The sequence below is a fragment of the Hermetia illucens genome, chromosome 2 (genome assembly GCF_905115235.1).
Source record: "Hermetia illucens chromosome 2, iHerIll2.2.curated.20191125, whole genome shotgun sequence".
Classification (NCBI taxonomy): Eukaryota; Metazoa; Arthropoda; class Insecta; order Diptera; family Stratiomyidae; genus Hermetia; species Hermetia illucens.
Window position 1 is genome coordinate 37,496,343 of NC_051850.1, and position 15,883 is coordinate 37,512,225.

General features: G+C 42.5%; 1 protein-coding gene across 1 annotated transcript in view; it reads left to right on the top strand.

Moving 5' to 3' along the window:
- Positions 1-2,524: 2,524 nt before the first annotated feature.
- LOC119650357 (putative dipeptidase MGYG_00085) overlaps positions 2,525-15,883 on the top strand; it is a 134,983-nt gene continuing 121,624 nt past the window's right edge. The window contains exon 1 of the mRNA XM_038053039.1: positions 2,525-3,634. Within this exon, the coding sequence (XP_037908967.1) occupies positions 2,771-3,634 (864 nt within the window). The 5' untranslated portion in view covers positions 2,525-2,770. The remainder of the gene's footprint in view (positions 3,635-15,883) is intronic.

A 15,883-nucleotide genomic window follows, 5' to 3' on the forward strand; every position in this document is an offset into this window, starting at 1 on the left:
CAGAAGTCCTAGAATATGTTTGGCAAAAAAGACGGACGACATCACACACGGAATGTCGACATATAGAAACACAGTCGGGGATTAGTTATAGTTGGATGTATGCTACACTAATCGCCAAAGTGGACGGAAGAGCTTGTATACTTGTCTGACGACTCTTAAATTATACACTTAAAAGCAGTACATAAGGTGTGTGGTGATGGACATGATCCCAGTCCATATATTCAGGCAAGAAAGACTGAGCTGTGTCATGCAACATATGTGGAAGAGAAAGAGCGCATAATCATTGGCAACGCAGATGGACCCGCCGAGGAACGGTGATCTCATCTCATTGCTAACGCTAGAGACTATCTGGAGTATGAACACGGGAAGACCAACTGACATATTGCCCAATTCCTTACAAGTCACAGTAGTTGCTACAGATATTATTCGGTCCACCTTTAACTGAATGACTTGCCAAATTGGATACAATGGCATACCAGAAAATCCAGAGCATGAGATGTTTTACTAAGGCTCATATGCGAATAGAAAAATGCTGAAATACAAAATAATTCCTAATTAGTGATCCCGCGGGGCTTTCGAAGGGCAAATTCCATCATTGGCCTTTGGGTTTATGAAGACATCTGACCAATTCTCATAAGGATACAAGCTGCCCTCCTCTTTTCCTTAGATAGATCAAACTGAGGGAGCTGTTTTATAGCTGAATCTATATTGGTGTGTGGGAATTCCAGGGTGGACTCAAAAAATAGAATCGTATCGCATCAGGCAACAGTGGATGAAAACGAAGTTGCTACCTTACTTTTTCGTCAATTCGATACGAACAACATTAGCAATTTCAGTCCTGCCAAAATTAAATACTCCCAGAAAAACTGTTCACCATTGAATTGGTATTGAGCATAAGAATCAAACGAAATCTCAAAACAGCAAATCATTTCGCTGAAGATATTCTGAGTAAGCAAAACAAACGGAAAATTTGCCATCTCAAGCTCCAGACCACAGAAGCTATATGTCAGGGGCAGGGTAAAATCTACTCAACATAAGCTGGCACTTTCTGAAACCCTTCGAAGAGAATAATTGAGAATAATTTAGTTTGTTGAAGAACAAAGCGGAAAGGTTAAACAAACAAATGGGCCAGCAATTCGGTCTCTATTAATTCCACTGGATGTGTTTGTTTCCGACGTGAGTCTATAATTCGATTTATCAGAAGCTGCCCCAAACATCCGCTCATTCCTGCTACTTTTCTGCAGTGGCGAAATCAGGTGCGTATTCAGCACGTTCGTATCCTTCAATTTATTGCTAAAGAACATTCCACACGTGGGAAAAAGCCCGACCAAAATCGACCTGTAGCTGCTCAACTACCCACTCCGATTCAGAATAACAAAGGATTCTGCCCTCAACTAGATCCAGCTAAGTAGGCTTGAATCCTCATCAAATCTACAATGGAGATTTTCCAATTAGCTTGTAGCCTTTAGATTTCAAGGATGAAGAAACGAAATGAAAAGAAATCGCCAAACAGCAACAAAGAACACGTTGTGATGAAAAAATCTGTTGCTGACACGAATATCTTAATTCATTCCTTTTATGGTCCTTCTAGCGACATCATCAGATATTTGTTTTTCCAGCTAGGATTTACGCTGGTGGCAAATGCTTGCGATAGGTAATTGAAGTTGTGCCAGAAAACAATAAATTTGGTACCCCAGGAAAATAAAGGAGCATCAACGTGAGATTTCTGGAGAAAAATGTTTATAGGGTTTCGACCCTTTGGCTGGGACAATATCTGAATCGATATCGAATCCCTTTGTAGGTGAGTGAAAGCACGTGACTTCGATTACGACTGGCAGGAGCTGTTTTATTGAAAGTGTTGGAAAAGAACGTCAGGAAATCAAAACTAATTATTAAGATGAAAGGCGCGGTTTTATCACCTGGGGATATTCTAGGCGGAAAATGGTCAGCAAGGATTGGGTTAAGCTAGGCTGCGTCCTTTTGGGATAAAGTTACACTTTGAGTCGTCGCATCCTCGGCTTGTTTGGCTTGTGTTGCGGTTTATGTTTATCTTTTCCAGTTCACCCTGTTCATTATTCAGACATGCTATAAAAACAGAACACGATCCAGCGCTCCAAAAAAAGGAGAATCAAATTCATGATGAAGGTACTCATTTGAATAGACTACAAGCCATAAGATTACCTCTCAGCAAAGGTCAGTTACATGAGACTTTTTCGATATCCTAGGACCGAGTAAAAAATTTATCATCCTCGAGGCAAAGCATCTCCCACTCTACAGCTACTACTAACTTGTTGTGCCTGCACGGAACGTCCTTTAGGTCCGGGAAAAAAGATTATGCTCCTTCCCAGCTCGGAATGATAATATTTCCCCCAGAACATGCGCAGATACTTGTAGGCTGAAAGTTTCCGCCAATTTACCGGGCTGTGGAACAAAAAGCTCCTTCATAGCTTGAGAAAATCAGGAGTTTGTTTACAAAATACCAGCATTGATAAGGTTTCTGCTTCAGTGCTACACGGTCCGCGAATCTATCCAAACTGTTCCGAGTACAGCGAAAGGCGCTCCTTTCGAAAACGTATAAATTTTCGGGAATGACATCCAATTGCGTAGAAAACCGTGGATGAACTCTTCGCGATAAGATTCGACTTCTGAGCCCAATCATGTGCGCTACATGGCAGTCAGACGTTATTGAATAGTATAATCGCGTTTTCGGCGGGAAACGTATGAGTGTTGAACGAATCTTGGAAACATCTTTTTTCGGCCTTCCAAGTTAATGACATCCGGGGAATGGGATTTACGTGCTTTAAAGGCACTCGAAGAAGAGGAACAAGCCCAATTTGAAGCAATCAGCGAGCCTGCACGAACTCAGATACCACCTCCTCCAGCCCTGTCCAAACTTCCGACAATCGAAGAGTTCTGTGGTATTATCGAATCGCCTCCGGATTCACCGCTGCTTCCCCTGCCGCCCTCCCTGAACAAACCATTAAAATTATCCAGCATCTGTGGAGCGGGAAGTGTTATCAGCAATAGTTGCCCATCGTCCTCGTCGATATCATCATCATTGTCACGTGAGGGTAGCATTCGAAGTCATCGAAAAACTCATCAACGTCGTTCGCATCAATTTCCCGCTGGAACGGGTGGCAAGGGTTTGACCACATTTGGATCTGACACTGCAGCCATCGACAGTGCCATCGACAGTATTCTTAGCGGCGGAAGTGGCAGTACCAGTAGCTTAGTCGTAGGACTGGGATACGGGGCGGAAACGACATCTGTTGTAGACAGGACCAAAAACAACAAGGACATGATGACAATGATGATGTTTCTGTCGTCGACTGCACCACCCGAGGTCGTCAGCCCGACGGTTAGTGCGACTACAACAAGCCTTCTATGCACTGGCAAATCGGATACTGCAAGCGATGATGGCAGTGACACGATAAGGCGAACACCCAGCGTCACAACCAGACATCCCATTTCCAAGAAGTCAAAATGTACCAAACAATCAAACGTCGTCAACAGCTCGAGCAATGACGGAGAAGCCTCCAAATCGGATGTAATTGACTACGAACTCGAGGATCATATCAAGCATTGCTCCTGCTCCTGCAATCATATGGGATATGGGAATTCAATGGATTATCAGGTTCGTTTCGCTTACAAGCTGTTTTGTGTAATGTTATTCCTTCAGTAATTAGTTTGTGGTATTTCCCCGGAAAAGTTCTCATCAGGTTAGCCGGAGTCGAACAATTCCATTAAAATAGACCCAAATTAATTTTGGCTGCATTTACGTCTCTCGCAATTGATATGGTGTCTTGTCTTTGGGGTTGAAGCGTTTATGTGCACTTTTGTTATTTGTAATGGCACTTCAGAAAACTGCGGTAGTGGTTTCATTAGGATGCAAGACGGGATGGATGCGAAACGACTCCTGCCAACTATGCCTAGAAGGAACAAGTTGGAAGTACAGTTCGTGAAACATGCGACAATTAAGGGAAAGTTTACAAAAGTTTAGTAAGTTACTCATAAATGTGAGTTGCTTAAAGTTCCAGGACGTGACTTTAATACTTATGACTTAAACTCCTGGAGGAAAAAGTGTTCCTTTTCATATCTTAAAGATTCGCTTGACTTTAGTCAGGCTTTCACATTATGTACAACAAGCGGGACCAACAACAAAATTCCTCATTACCTGGATTTTTAGAACAACTCAAACGAGCAAAAACTGAAATTTTAAGTGTCCTTATCCCCACTTTCTTTAGGAACAGCATCATCTCCACTCAGACCTCCTTCCTTGAAAATGAAATTTACAAGGGAACAACAACATCTTCAGCTAAAGGACAATGTAAAATGGATCACGTGTGCGACATAAATTTCGCCATATGCTACATCCTTGAAGGAAAATTACCCATTTAAAATAAATGTGGTCAGAAATTGGACGCACATATATTGCCTTCACTTCACTGTGGCGTTTATGGTGCTCAGTATAACGTCAATGAAAAAAGATTCATTTGTCCAAGATTTCGCTGAAGATGAAGATTCACCCGTCTTTGTAAATAGATAGGAAAACTTTCCAAGGAAAGAAATATTGACAGTAAATTCCAAGGAGTATACTGCCGAAAAGAGAGGCTGATTGTTATCTGGTTTCATACACCCTGGCCCTGGTCAAGTTCAACTGAAATCGCCATCTGGAGATAAGAAACTCTTGGTCAATTGGATGGATATTTGGTAAAAGAAAACTTTTCTTAGAAAGTCCTGGCAACCTATAGCAAAGAAAACGTAAACATAAAATGCCTGTTATCAACCTTCACCGAAGAGGATTCGTTCTATACAGGACTTTTCATCGAATGGTTGCAAATATGATGGCATTAGAGAGCCTTCCTTTTAGAAATTTCAACTGGCGAGATCTGTTTACAAAGGATTACCGCCTGGAGCCCCAAAAGGTCTCACGGTGAAAAAGATACTTGACTCAAATTTACTGCAAATATTTGTTAAGGTAGTCTCGGCAACCAACACACCCAAATTGAAAGGATATTAGGGGTTATTTTTCTTGGAATTACACCATTAAGAGCTGCCACATTATGTCTTTCTCCATTTTGTCCTTTATCAAATTTCTACCTTTTAAAATGTTTGCCCATCCAAACAGTTTTGAAAGAGCTAATCATTTTCATTATTTTCCGGGCAATGAATTTAAAAAACTTGAATTTTCAATCACGTCCTTAAGGTGACAGAAAAGGTAATGAGTGAGTTGAAATATTTCAGAAGGTGCAACTTATTCCCGGATAATTAACAATGAGTCAATCAAAAGTAATGGAAATGCAGAGTCAAAGATTTTGATAGCTCAATGTTGGGATAGTGTCATCAATTAGGTTGTGAAAAACTGGACTTTCAGGATAAGGACTAGCAGAGGCACTGCTGGCACTTTTCCTCATTTAATTGCGCAAAAAATTATTCTATAAATACATGTTGTGTTTTTTTTTGGGATTGCTCGTTATGTGAATCCTTTACAAGCTATCTTTCGTGAGTTTCGAGGAAACTATCAAGCCACAAATGAAGTACGAGGTCATCCATCCTTGTTTCATATTCAATCCACCAACAGGGGTAGTTTAAAAAGAGGTGTGGCACTAGAAGTCCACTTCAATTTTTAAGCCTCCTATTTTAAAGGACGATAAAAGTGCATGTTTGGCATATCATCATGCTGAGTTCACAATTCTTCATTTGACTGTGTGAATCCTTGCGGCGTCATCGTTTAGAGCAGATTCAACACTTGAAGACGTATCACCTTTCGCTAATCAACTTGTCAGCTTCCTCATTACGAGAGATGTTCTCGTGACTGGGCCATCCACACCAAGAACGCTTCATGCAGTTAACCGAATTAAGAAGCAGTTCTACACGAACCCTTTGCTGACTGTCGGTGCTATTTCCATTGTTTCTATGCCATCCCGTAATACATCCTTTAGTTGATACAGGACAATTTCGGTTAACCATCTTGCCTGGTAAGAGTGTTGATACTAGATATTTCTAATATAGTTGTCTATGACTTTCTCTACCGTTTTGAGTATGAATTATGTAAGGCAAATTGGTCTGAAACATTTAAGGATCCTTTTTACCTGTTTTTGGACGCTTCTGCCCGCTTCTATGCCTTTGGTATATATCCCAAGGCTATTCAGCAGCAAATATTTCCTGTCCTCTTCGTTCTCCGTAAATGTCCCATTTTCCTTCTTCAGACAAACAGAAGAAATTGCCCTGTCCTCAGCTATAGCATTGTATGGCCTCGGGGCTTTTGTGGTTTGCTCTATCCTTTCACAGAATTCCCTGAAGCTGGTCCGTTTTTGTTCGCTTGATCGCATTCCTATATGCCGGCAGTGTTGTTGTATCGCTGCCAATTCCCGGCTTCTTTTACGCGGTTAAAGAGTTTCCGGACCTGTGTTTTCATTTTGGCTGGGAGAGCCCAATATCTCTCGTGGAATTACTTACTATTCTGTTGATTTTGGAGTTGCCCTCAAAGTCGAACCTGATTATTTTGTGATCCGACATAGAGAGTTCATCCGGCATCCTCCAATTCCAGATAATCTAGCTCAGCAGAGTATTTCTTAGAGTTATGTCTAGGACCTCTTGGGATGTGTTCCCTTTGTTATATATTTCTACCTGCAAATTCAAGAAGATACTCACCTCTTCCATTAATGTCTCAGCTTCCCCAGATTTCGTGAAAGGCGTTGGCTCGCAGACGAGGGGAAGTGGTAGTGCCCTTCTCTCGTAGAACTTCATCAGTCTCGCTACTAGTTCCGGTGGGATCCTAATATCGTCTCCTGGAAAGTAGCTGCATGCCACGACTGTCTCTCAAGTTCGGTCCCCTTCCGGTTTCTAGTGAAACTTTGACAGCCACAAGGTCTCCGGGCAAGAAGTCTGGAAGACAAAATAGTTATCGCTCCGATGATAAACGTATTTCAAATTACGTTTAAAAGTGATGCAAGCTCTTGGTTTCTCTCAAGAGGAGTCCTTGCAATTACTGGTGGTGGTGAGGGTTTATCTGAGATATCTTAATGCTGTCCATTGGCTCCGTTAGTGTTTAGAACTCTTCTGCCGGAGTGTCACACTCTTCACACTCCTTCTCTGACATGGCTCTTTCTTGAAAGTCGCTACCCATCTAGAGCTCTAGAAGCTCCGGGTTTAAGTCGTCCAGCTTCTCCTTTACTGCCTCCTTTACTTCTACTACTTAGAGACTTATATTCTAGAAATCTCTACAGCTGTTCGGCAAGTGACACTTGTATAATGCAGACGCTGAGGCGGAAAATGTTCTTGCACGCGCTCTCGAAAAACTCTCTTTAGACCGGTTTAGAATTCGAATTTCATTAAAATATTTTGGGACATGATTTTTGATTTTTTCACAAGCGGGGTCGGCTCGTCGTGATCGGATTCGCCATTTGGCTCTATCGAATGCCTGATCTGGATGCAATCTTGGATGTCCAGTGTGACGGTGTCAATAACAAAAATAAAGAGGAGTGGTAAGAGGGCGCTTCCTTGATGAACACCAACGGAGACACGAAGCAATTTTGGTACACCCGCCACACTTCGAACTTTACCTTTCGGATCGTGGTAGAGCAATTGACGTACGAGTTCTTCTGGGACTAAGTATTGTCGTAGGGAATACCAGATGAGTTCGTGTGAAACACGGTTAAACACTTTCTCTAGATTCAGAAATGCAATTAGAAAGGACGACGCTTCTCACGGTGATCTTACATAAGTAACCGCGCAACATGTATTGGGTCAGTAGTTTCGCAGTTCTTGACAAATCCGACTTCACGGTTATTTCAATGATTTTGCGAATACAATTGTCAAAAATGCGTTTGAAAATCTTCATGGTATGGAAAAGCAACTGAATAGGACGGTAATTCGAACATTCTGCTGGATTACCTTTCTTTTTTCATATTGGAACAGTGGTACTTTCTTGTCAGTCAGATGGTGTTCTACCTTCCTGAATAACCCGATTAAAGAATTCACTGAGTCAGAGTATTGGGTCCCAGCTCTTCGCTTTCCAGAGCTCAGATGCGATGTCGTCAAGTCATGTGGCTTTCTCCGATTTAATTTGTTTTATTGCTTTCTCGGCTTCAGTTGCACTGACAGGTAGAATTGCTTCAAATGTCACCAATGCTTGTGGAAGTGGTTGACGAATAAATTCTTCCGTTGAGATCAGTTCGAAATATTCTCGTCATCTATCCTTCGCGGCTCGACGATCGATATGTATAGTACCGTTCTTGTCAATAACGCAACGGAAGTGTTCGATATCCTGTGTACGTTCGTTTACGCTTTTGAATAGTCGATACATATCTCTTTCACCACCCTGAGTGACCAGTTTATTGTAAAGACTTTTGTAATGGTCAGCTTGGGTAACAGCGATGGCCCGGTTGGTATTCTTATAAATTTGCCAATTGACCAGTGTTTTATCGTCGAGAAATTTGTGGTAGAGGCGTTTCTTTTTTCGGACCTTCAGTCCAACATCGTAATTCCCAGGTCAAGTATCTCGGTTGATGTATCGCTTACCTGACTTGGTGACCCCGAGGGCAGCAGAGGCCGCTTTGGGGATCGTGTCTTTCATTTGGTTTCACGATTCTTACACATTCGTAATGGTTGGTAATCCCGTAAGTGAGATCGTTTCTTCTTTCTTCTGATGAAATCGTCCACCATTTAATGCGCGGCGAGCCAGTGTGTTTCTCACGTTGTTTTATCGGTGCCTTATTCGCGCGACGGCAATCAACGGCCGATGTTGAAGTGCGATGGACTTATAGGGAATGGCTTTGCAATCAGTGACGGTGGTAAAATGTTGGTGTCTTATGAGAATATAGTCAATATAAAATGTAGGAAGATGAGACAATCGTTTGATGAACCATGTATTCATAAGTACAAGGTCGTAGTAAAATCGATTATACGCTCGTCACTTTCATTGCGCGTTCTAAACCCTTTTTCCCATGCACCTATTACCGTCTACCCTTTCACCCGCATGACCATTAAGGTCACCGGCAATGATGATATAGTCGTCAGCAGGCTCGTGGCAAGACTTTTCATCGTGAAATTGCCAGAAGGCATCTTTCTCGTCATCAGGTCGACCTGTCTGTGATGCGTACGCGGTAAAGAAGTCAACAATCCGATCAGCTGATATAACCGTGAGGTTCTTCAGTCGATCATCAAATTGTTCGACTTCTTTAATGGCATCGCGAAAACCCTGTGAGATGGCAATGCCAACACCGTATTGAGTGTATGAGCTACCAAAATGGGGGGGGGGCTACCAAAGTTTATAGTCATATTTACCGCATTCGCATTCAATATCGCTGCTTTTGGCACCAAACCATCGGGTTTCTTGCAGAGCTCAGATATTAATGCGCCTTTTCCGAAGGGCTCCTGCGAGTTCCTCCATCTTTTCAGTAAGGGTACCAACATTTAGCGTGCAGATACGTATTTGTTTTGTTCGAACTAACTTACTTACGTCCTGACGCCGTCCATGCGTCAAGAGCCCTCGCCCATTTCTCGACAGGAGCAGGAGGTGGACACCTTAGCATTACCGAGGCTTATTACCCGATCCGATCATCTTGTTTCTAACGAGATTGGATGCATTTGCTTAGCCGGCCTGTCGCGGGGCCTGTCACTGAAATAGTCCCTGAAAAATGAAGGAGCCAATCGCGAGAACCTTGAATGCTAAATGTTGGCTTCCCAACATTTGAGGCCGCAGCTGGAGCATACGTCTCTTCCTTCCGTCATCGTGACCGTATTAGCATGGAAAGGATCACGTTCGTTTAGTTCTCTCTGACTGGTTTGATTACCTTCTGGCACATCGCTCCTAACCCCTCAGGGGGGAGGGGGAATAGGATTTGGTACGGAGCATAATAAAGCGTTACCCACCAGAGATGTGTTGGTCTTATGCTTCTTAAGCGCCTTACCGCTGGCAGAGTAGTCTGGTGCTTTCAGTTTGGGTCTCACCGAGGTTACCAGTTTGTCCGTACCTTTAGTTAATAAACATTTTAAAGAGGTACTACTTATAAAAATATTACCTTGAAAAAAAAAGAAGAGGCAGAAACCGCTCGAAACCTCATATGAAGCTTCCCAGCTTCCTTAAATTTAAGAGGAGATGACGATTCTGTAACAAGAGCTGTGATCACTCTCTGTCTTTGGGAAGCCTCCTCAGCTTTTCAAAAGCCTGCGCTCAGACTGAAAGACTCCTGAATGGACGAAATATGGGATAAACAGTTTTTCTTACCTCCTTATTTGCATCAGTTCTCCTGGCAGTCCCGATTGGCCTTTAAAATAAGGAGACAGGACCCAAATTAACCCCTGAAAAAATGTGTGATTGGTAGTTTCATAGTATTCGAGTGAAGTTACTTTTTAGTTTCGGTAATAAACGCGTAATATTCCATAAGTGCTGCCTCCAATTGGTGGACGATATTATGACATTTTATATCAACTACTACCGTCAGGCAGGCCATTCCCGCATTACTTCTTACTACTTCTTGCGCATTGTTGATTCTAACAACCACCCTTAAAAGCTTACCACATTTTAAATGACGTAGTTTTGCACACTTTTGGAAATGTTAGCATTTTCAATTTAGATTCACATCCATAGGACCAAACGTAATGCACTTTTCCACAATTGATGGTAATTATGAAACAGAATTCGAGTCCTGTCGAACATCAGCAATAAACCCTCCATTCATCCTCATGTAACAGAATGCACTTTACAAAATTTTACATCACCATCTCATTCGAAGCATATCAGCAATACAAAGCATCTTTTCAAGGAATAAATCCCTAAGTCTCCGTGCTATTGTCACAGATAATTCCACTTATATTGTGAATAAATGAGGAAGGATGTTTTCTAACAAGGACTGCAAATTACACGCTAGTTTCTGAAACTATATGCTTTGCCGTCTTTCATTGTATTTTCCCTCAATTTTCTCGGCAATGTTCTGATAAAATACCAGCAGAGCATGTACAATATAAGACGGACAGAGATTGTTATCCTGGGGGACTTGGCAGACAAATACAAACTCATAATTTCTATTTAGAAGGAAGTTATGTCTGCTGAGCTGAGTGTGGGTACTTAGTGTGATTCGATTCTATATTATGGTTATGTAAGGTTTACTAGTTGGTAGGCTGGAGTTTAGTTAGGCTTTATCGATATGTGTTCCTTGAATCGACGTAAATTCTTAGCAGACTTAGCTATTTAAGGACGACGTTAAAAGGAGGAATGTGAAGCTCAATGCAAGCCACATTTTGAATATCAATATCAATCAGTCATTGCATCGCTAAGTTTGCGGAAGGGTGAGGACATAAAGTATCTGAGCCAGAGTGCATGCAATATCTATTCAAACATTTTATCATAAGAAAAGATGACATAATCCATCTAAAGCCTTTCCCGCTTTTCAGTTCTCATGTCGAGAATTCAATGCATTCACATTTCAACCCGTCACTTCATTACAAGTTTGAAATTGTTCACCTGGCAAGATGCAGCCTCGCATTCTCTACCTTACGTGAACACATTCCAATCTGGATAGAAACCCGTGTTACCCTACTCCCCAGGTATCTTCAAGGCTCGATCAATATTTAGTGCAATTATAGCTTGAAACTTTTTCAGATATCCTGAGGGGAACATTCATTCATTAAGTCCCACTGAATTGCAATGTGTGCACCTAATGGATGTCTCCAGAAGAAAACCCCAGGATAAAGTTGGTTCATTAAAAAGTTTTGTAAACATACCATGAAGCGCAAAGAAAAACCAAATGCCTTGAGTGAAATAGTGTAAGGCAGCAAGTTGGAAAAGTTACATCCGCAAGACTTGGGACAAGGACCGTAAAGCTGAAAAAAGTTCCGCGTGGTTGCGTAGAATTTATACACAAGCAGTTGAATTCCTAACGATAACATATGTAAATGCGCTCCTACCTACGCTCGATAGGTATCTGTACTCCCACGTTTTCCTGCTTTCCCTAGTTTTACGCTCGACACTGCAATTATTACGGAAGCAGCAAATCATTCTGAACATTCTACATTTTCGCAACATTTTTCCATTTTCCATTTTCCATCGACCTAGTTCGCGTAAACGGGAAAACTCCTACTCGAAGGTACGAGTCTGCCAAGAATATTGATAGAAAAAACTGCAATGTAAGGGTAGTCTCTCTCTCTGTGAAACGTCCTTCTGATCCTCCCTAACCCGTGACGACTTACCGCCGGTAGAAATTGAAAATTGCATACCGTAAATCATTTGTTATGCAAAAGCATATCGCTTACAGGATGTGTTGTTCGTACCTGGAAGGCAGTGAAAAGGATCCCGGTTGATGGTTTTGCATAGAGTGCACAACGGCGTTGCTCCTGTCTGCATGTAATAACTGGGAACGGCCGCATTTCGAAAAAGTATCGTATGTTGTTTTCAGCATGGCCAAAGGGCTTAGGTTGTTAAAAGGAGCGGAATATGATTATTCTTTGAGGCTATCGCTCACATAAAATTATCCTTTTTGTTTATCATGCTGCTCAGTGACCATGACAATGGCTAAATTCTACGGGTTGTTTTAGTAACCAACGCAATATATATACTACATCGTAACTGGTAACAAAGAGTTATACCCATGAAGCCTGCAGTATTCTTGCGAATTTTGTCAGGTGCAATATTTTTTTAAATCGCCCAGCTGAATGGGGTCGTATGATACTTCGCCGAGAAAATTAAAAACTAAGCCCCCAGCTAGTGATGGTCTTACTAAAATTGTATATGCAAATTCCACATAAATATAACATCATCATCATCAACGGCGCAACAACCGGTATTCGGTCTAGGCCCGCTTTAATAAGGAACTCCAGACATTCCGGTTTTGCGCCGAGGTCCACCAATTCGATATCCCTAAAAGCTGTCTGGCATCCTGACCTACGCCATCGCTCCATCTTAGGCAGGGTCTGCTTCTTCTTTTCTTGCCATAGATATTGCGCTTATAGATTTTCCTGGCTGGATCATCCTCATCCATACGGATTAAGGGACCCGCCCACCGTAACCTATTGAGCCGGATTTTATCCACAACCGGACGGTCAAGGTATCGTTCATAGATTTCGTCGTTATGTAGGCTACGAAATCGTCCATCCTCATGTAGGGTGCTAAAAATTCTTCTCTCGAACGCGGCCAAGCGTTCGTAATTCTTCTTGCTAAGAACCCAAGTTTCCGAGGAATACATGAGGACTGGCAAGATTATTGTCTTTACAGTAAGAGCTTCGACCCTATGATGAGACGTTTCGAGCGGAACAGTTTTTGTAAGCTGAAATAGGCTCTGTTGGCTGACAACAACCGTGCGCGGATTTCATCACCGTAGCTGTTATCGGTTGTAATTTTCCACCATAGATAGGTGAAATTATCAACGGTCTCAAAGTTGTATTCTCCTGTCCTTATTCTTCCTGTTTAACCAGTACGGTTTGATGTTGTTGGTTCTTTGGTCTTTGGTGCTAACGTTGCCACCATATACTTTGTTTTGCCTTCATTGATGTGCAGCCCAAGATCTCGCCCCGATAGCCGCCTGCTCGATCTGGATGAAGGCAGTTTGCACGTCTCGGGTGGTTCTTCCCATGATGTCGATATCGTCAGCATAGGCCAGTAGTTGGGTGTACTTAAAGAGGATCGTACCTCTTGCATTTACCTCGGCATCACGGTTCACTTTCTCCAGGTCCAGGTTAAAGAGGACGCATGATAGGACATCCCCTTGTCGTAGACCATTGTTGATATCGAATGGTCTTGAGAGTAATTCTGCTGCTTCTATCTGGCCTCGCACATTGGCCAGGGTCAGCCTAGTCAGTCATAAATGTAACACCTCAGTTAAATCGCATCTATATTACAGGATATGATGATAAGTTTAACAGGGCAACACTTCTTACAAAGTCAGACTTGACCTCCTTAAGGAGCCGTGATAAATACTTCAATGAAAACAGGGGATACTGAAGGGACCGCCATAGACTTCACTTCGAACCCGTACAATTTTCGCCTTAGCTCTGCTTTTCACATAATTTCCACCCCGAGTCTGGATCTTCTCTCTGCAGCTTTGTCTCCACCATTTTAAGGCTTCGTCGGAAACAAAACCTTATTAAAATCGATTCATGTTTTTTTTTTGGTTAAGGAGGTGAAAATCTTGAAATAACATTGGGTTGTTTACGTCAATTTGGGGGGTTTTACCCACCAAACCTGAGCTTCGTGTATATCATCACCCCAAATATCACTGGTGGACTTCATAATGATGATATGATTGCCAGTTTAAAGGCGAGTATAATTTCGCTAGAAATCTCGCTGAGGTCCTCAAAAACTGATTTATCCAGTGTCCGTAGCCTGACTCTAGCTAGAGCTAGACAATCACAAAGGAAGTGCCTGACGGTTTCCCTTCTTCTCCGCAGCTTCGGCAATACCAATTGAAGGGTATGCCAAGCCTGGCGGCATGGTCCACTATCTTGTACACATTTGCACGCGTCTGGCACAGGACCTCCCGCTATCGAGTTTTGCTATAAACGGGCTAAATTTTCCTTGACTTTTCACAGGTGGTGAGCCTTCGGCATCTGAGGTCCGCGTTTGTTGAATAATGCGAGTTGATTCCGTCCCAGTGAGACACCGACTGTACTCGTCGATCTCTGATCCATCGATTGTCCTTGGTGGAAACAACAATGGTATCTCGGAAAATTCGAATGTTTGTTTTTTTTCTTCAACTTTTTATTTACCACCTTGCTCCATTCCCCATTCCGTTTGGATTTTACCTTGATTGAACTGATAGTTCCGTTTTCCAAATCTTCTGCTTCTTGTCTTCATCCTAGCGTCCTGCTGTTTCCAAATAGGGTCTGCGCTTTTCACTGCACCCTTCCGGTTGGCTTTAGGTCGATGGTAATACGTTCGAAAGCTTCTACAGCTCCCAGCCGAAATGTGGATTGGTACTTACGATGGAACATAAAACCCGACAAATGCCTACTGAACCGACACCAACAGCTCTACAAACAAACGTTATCTCTGCTTCCACATCGGGATCGCTGGAAGTTCTTTCTTAAAGAAAAACTACCGACGCAGAAGGATGAAGACGGATTTCCAACTTGTCCTCCAGGTTGAGGGTTGGGTAGGGCTGATAACCGAAAGAAGCCTTGCACTGCATGGATATTACAACGACGGTTCCGGTAAGGAGAACGGACTAAAGATTTGCGAATTTTCTCATGGAACGTATACTCCCTGCACAGGTCGAATGCTGCTCAGCAGCTAGCCGATAAACCGTCACAAAGTAAGGCAGATGTAACAGCTTACAGGGGATGCAGTGGACTGGACCGGTTTCTTGTAGAAGAACCAGTACACCATGTATTATAACGACCATTCAGGAAGCCATGTACTCGGAGTAAATTTTCTAGTCAGCCAAAAAATGAAATCGGTTGTTATCGGCTTTGAAAGGATAAGGAAACTTTCTACGAGACATTATAACGAACCGCCAGGAATGATACCAAAATCAAACTCGGAGCTTTTAATAGTCAAGTAGAAGCGGACCCCGTATTCAAGCGATATGTCGGCTCCCATAGCTTCCAGAAAATTGCCAATACCAAATGAGTGCGGATTCTCACACGCGATGGTTGTTTGCGCGGTAGACGGTCTATCAACAGACAAAGCCTCTGCAGACGGGAACACTTTCAATCAACTTTCCTACGTCTTAATCGAACGCCACTATCTCTTAGACGTGATGAATGTCAGAACATATAGAGAAGTCAATATAGATCCGGATCGCTATCTCGTCAGCATGGTTCTCCGAGCTCGAATAACAACACCATCTACAATCCCCTCTGATAACGCATGCCGCAATAACCTCAGCTAACTGAGGTCCTGGAGATGAAGCATCGACAAATGGTCTTCATGACAATCTGAAGAACG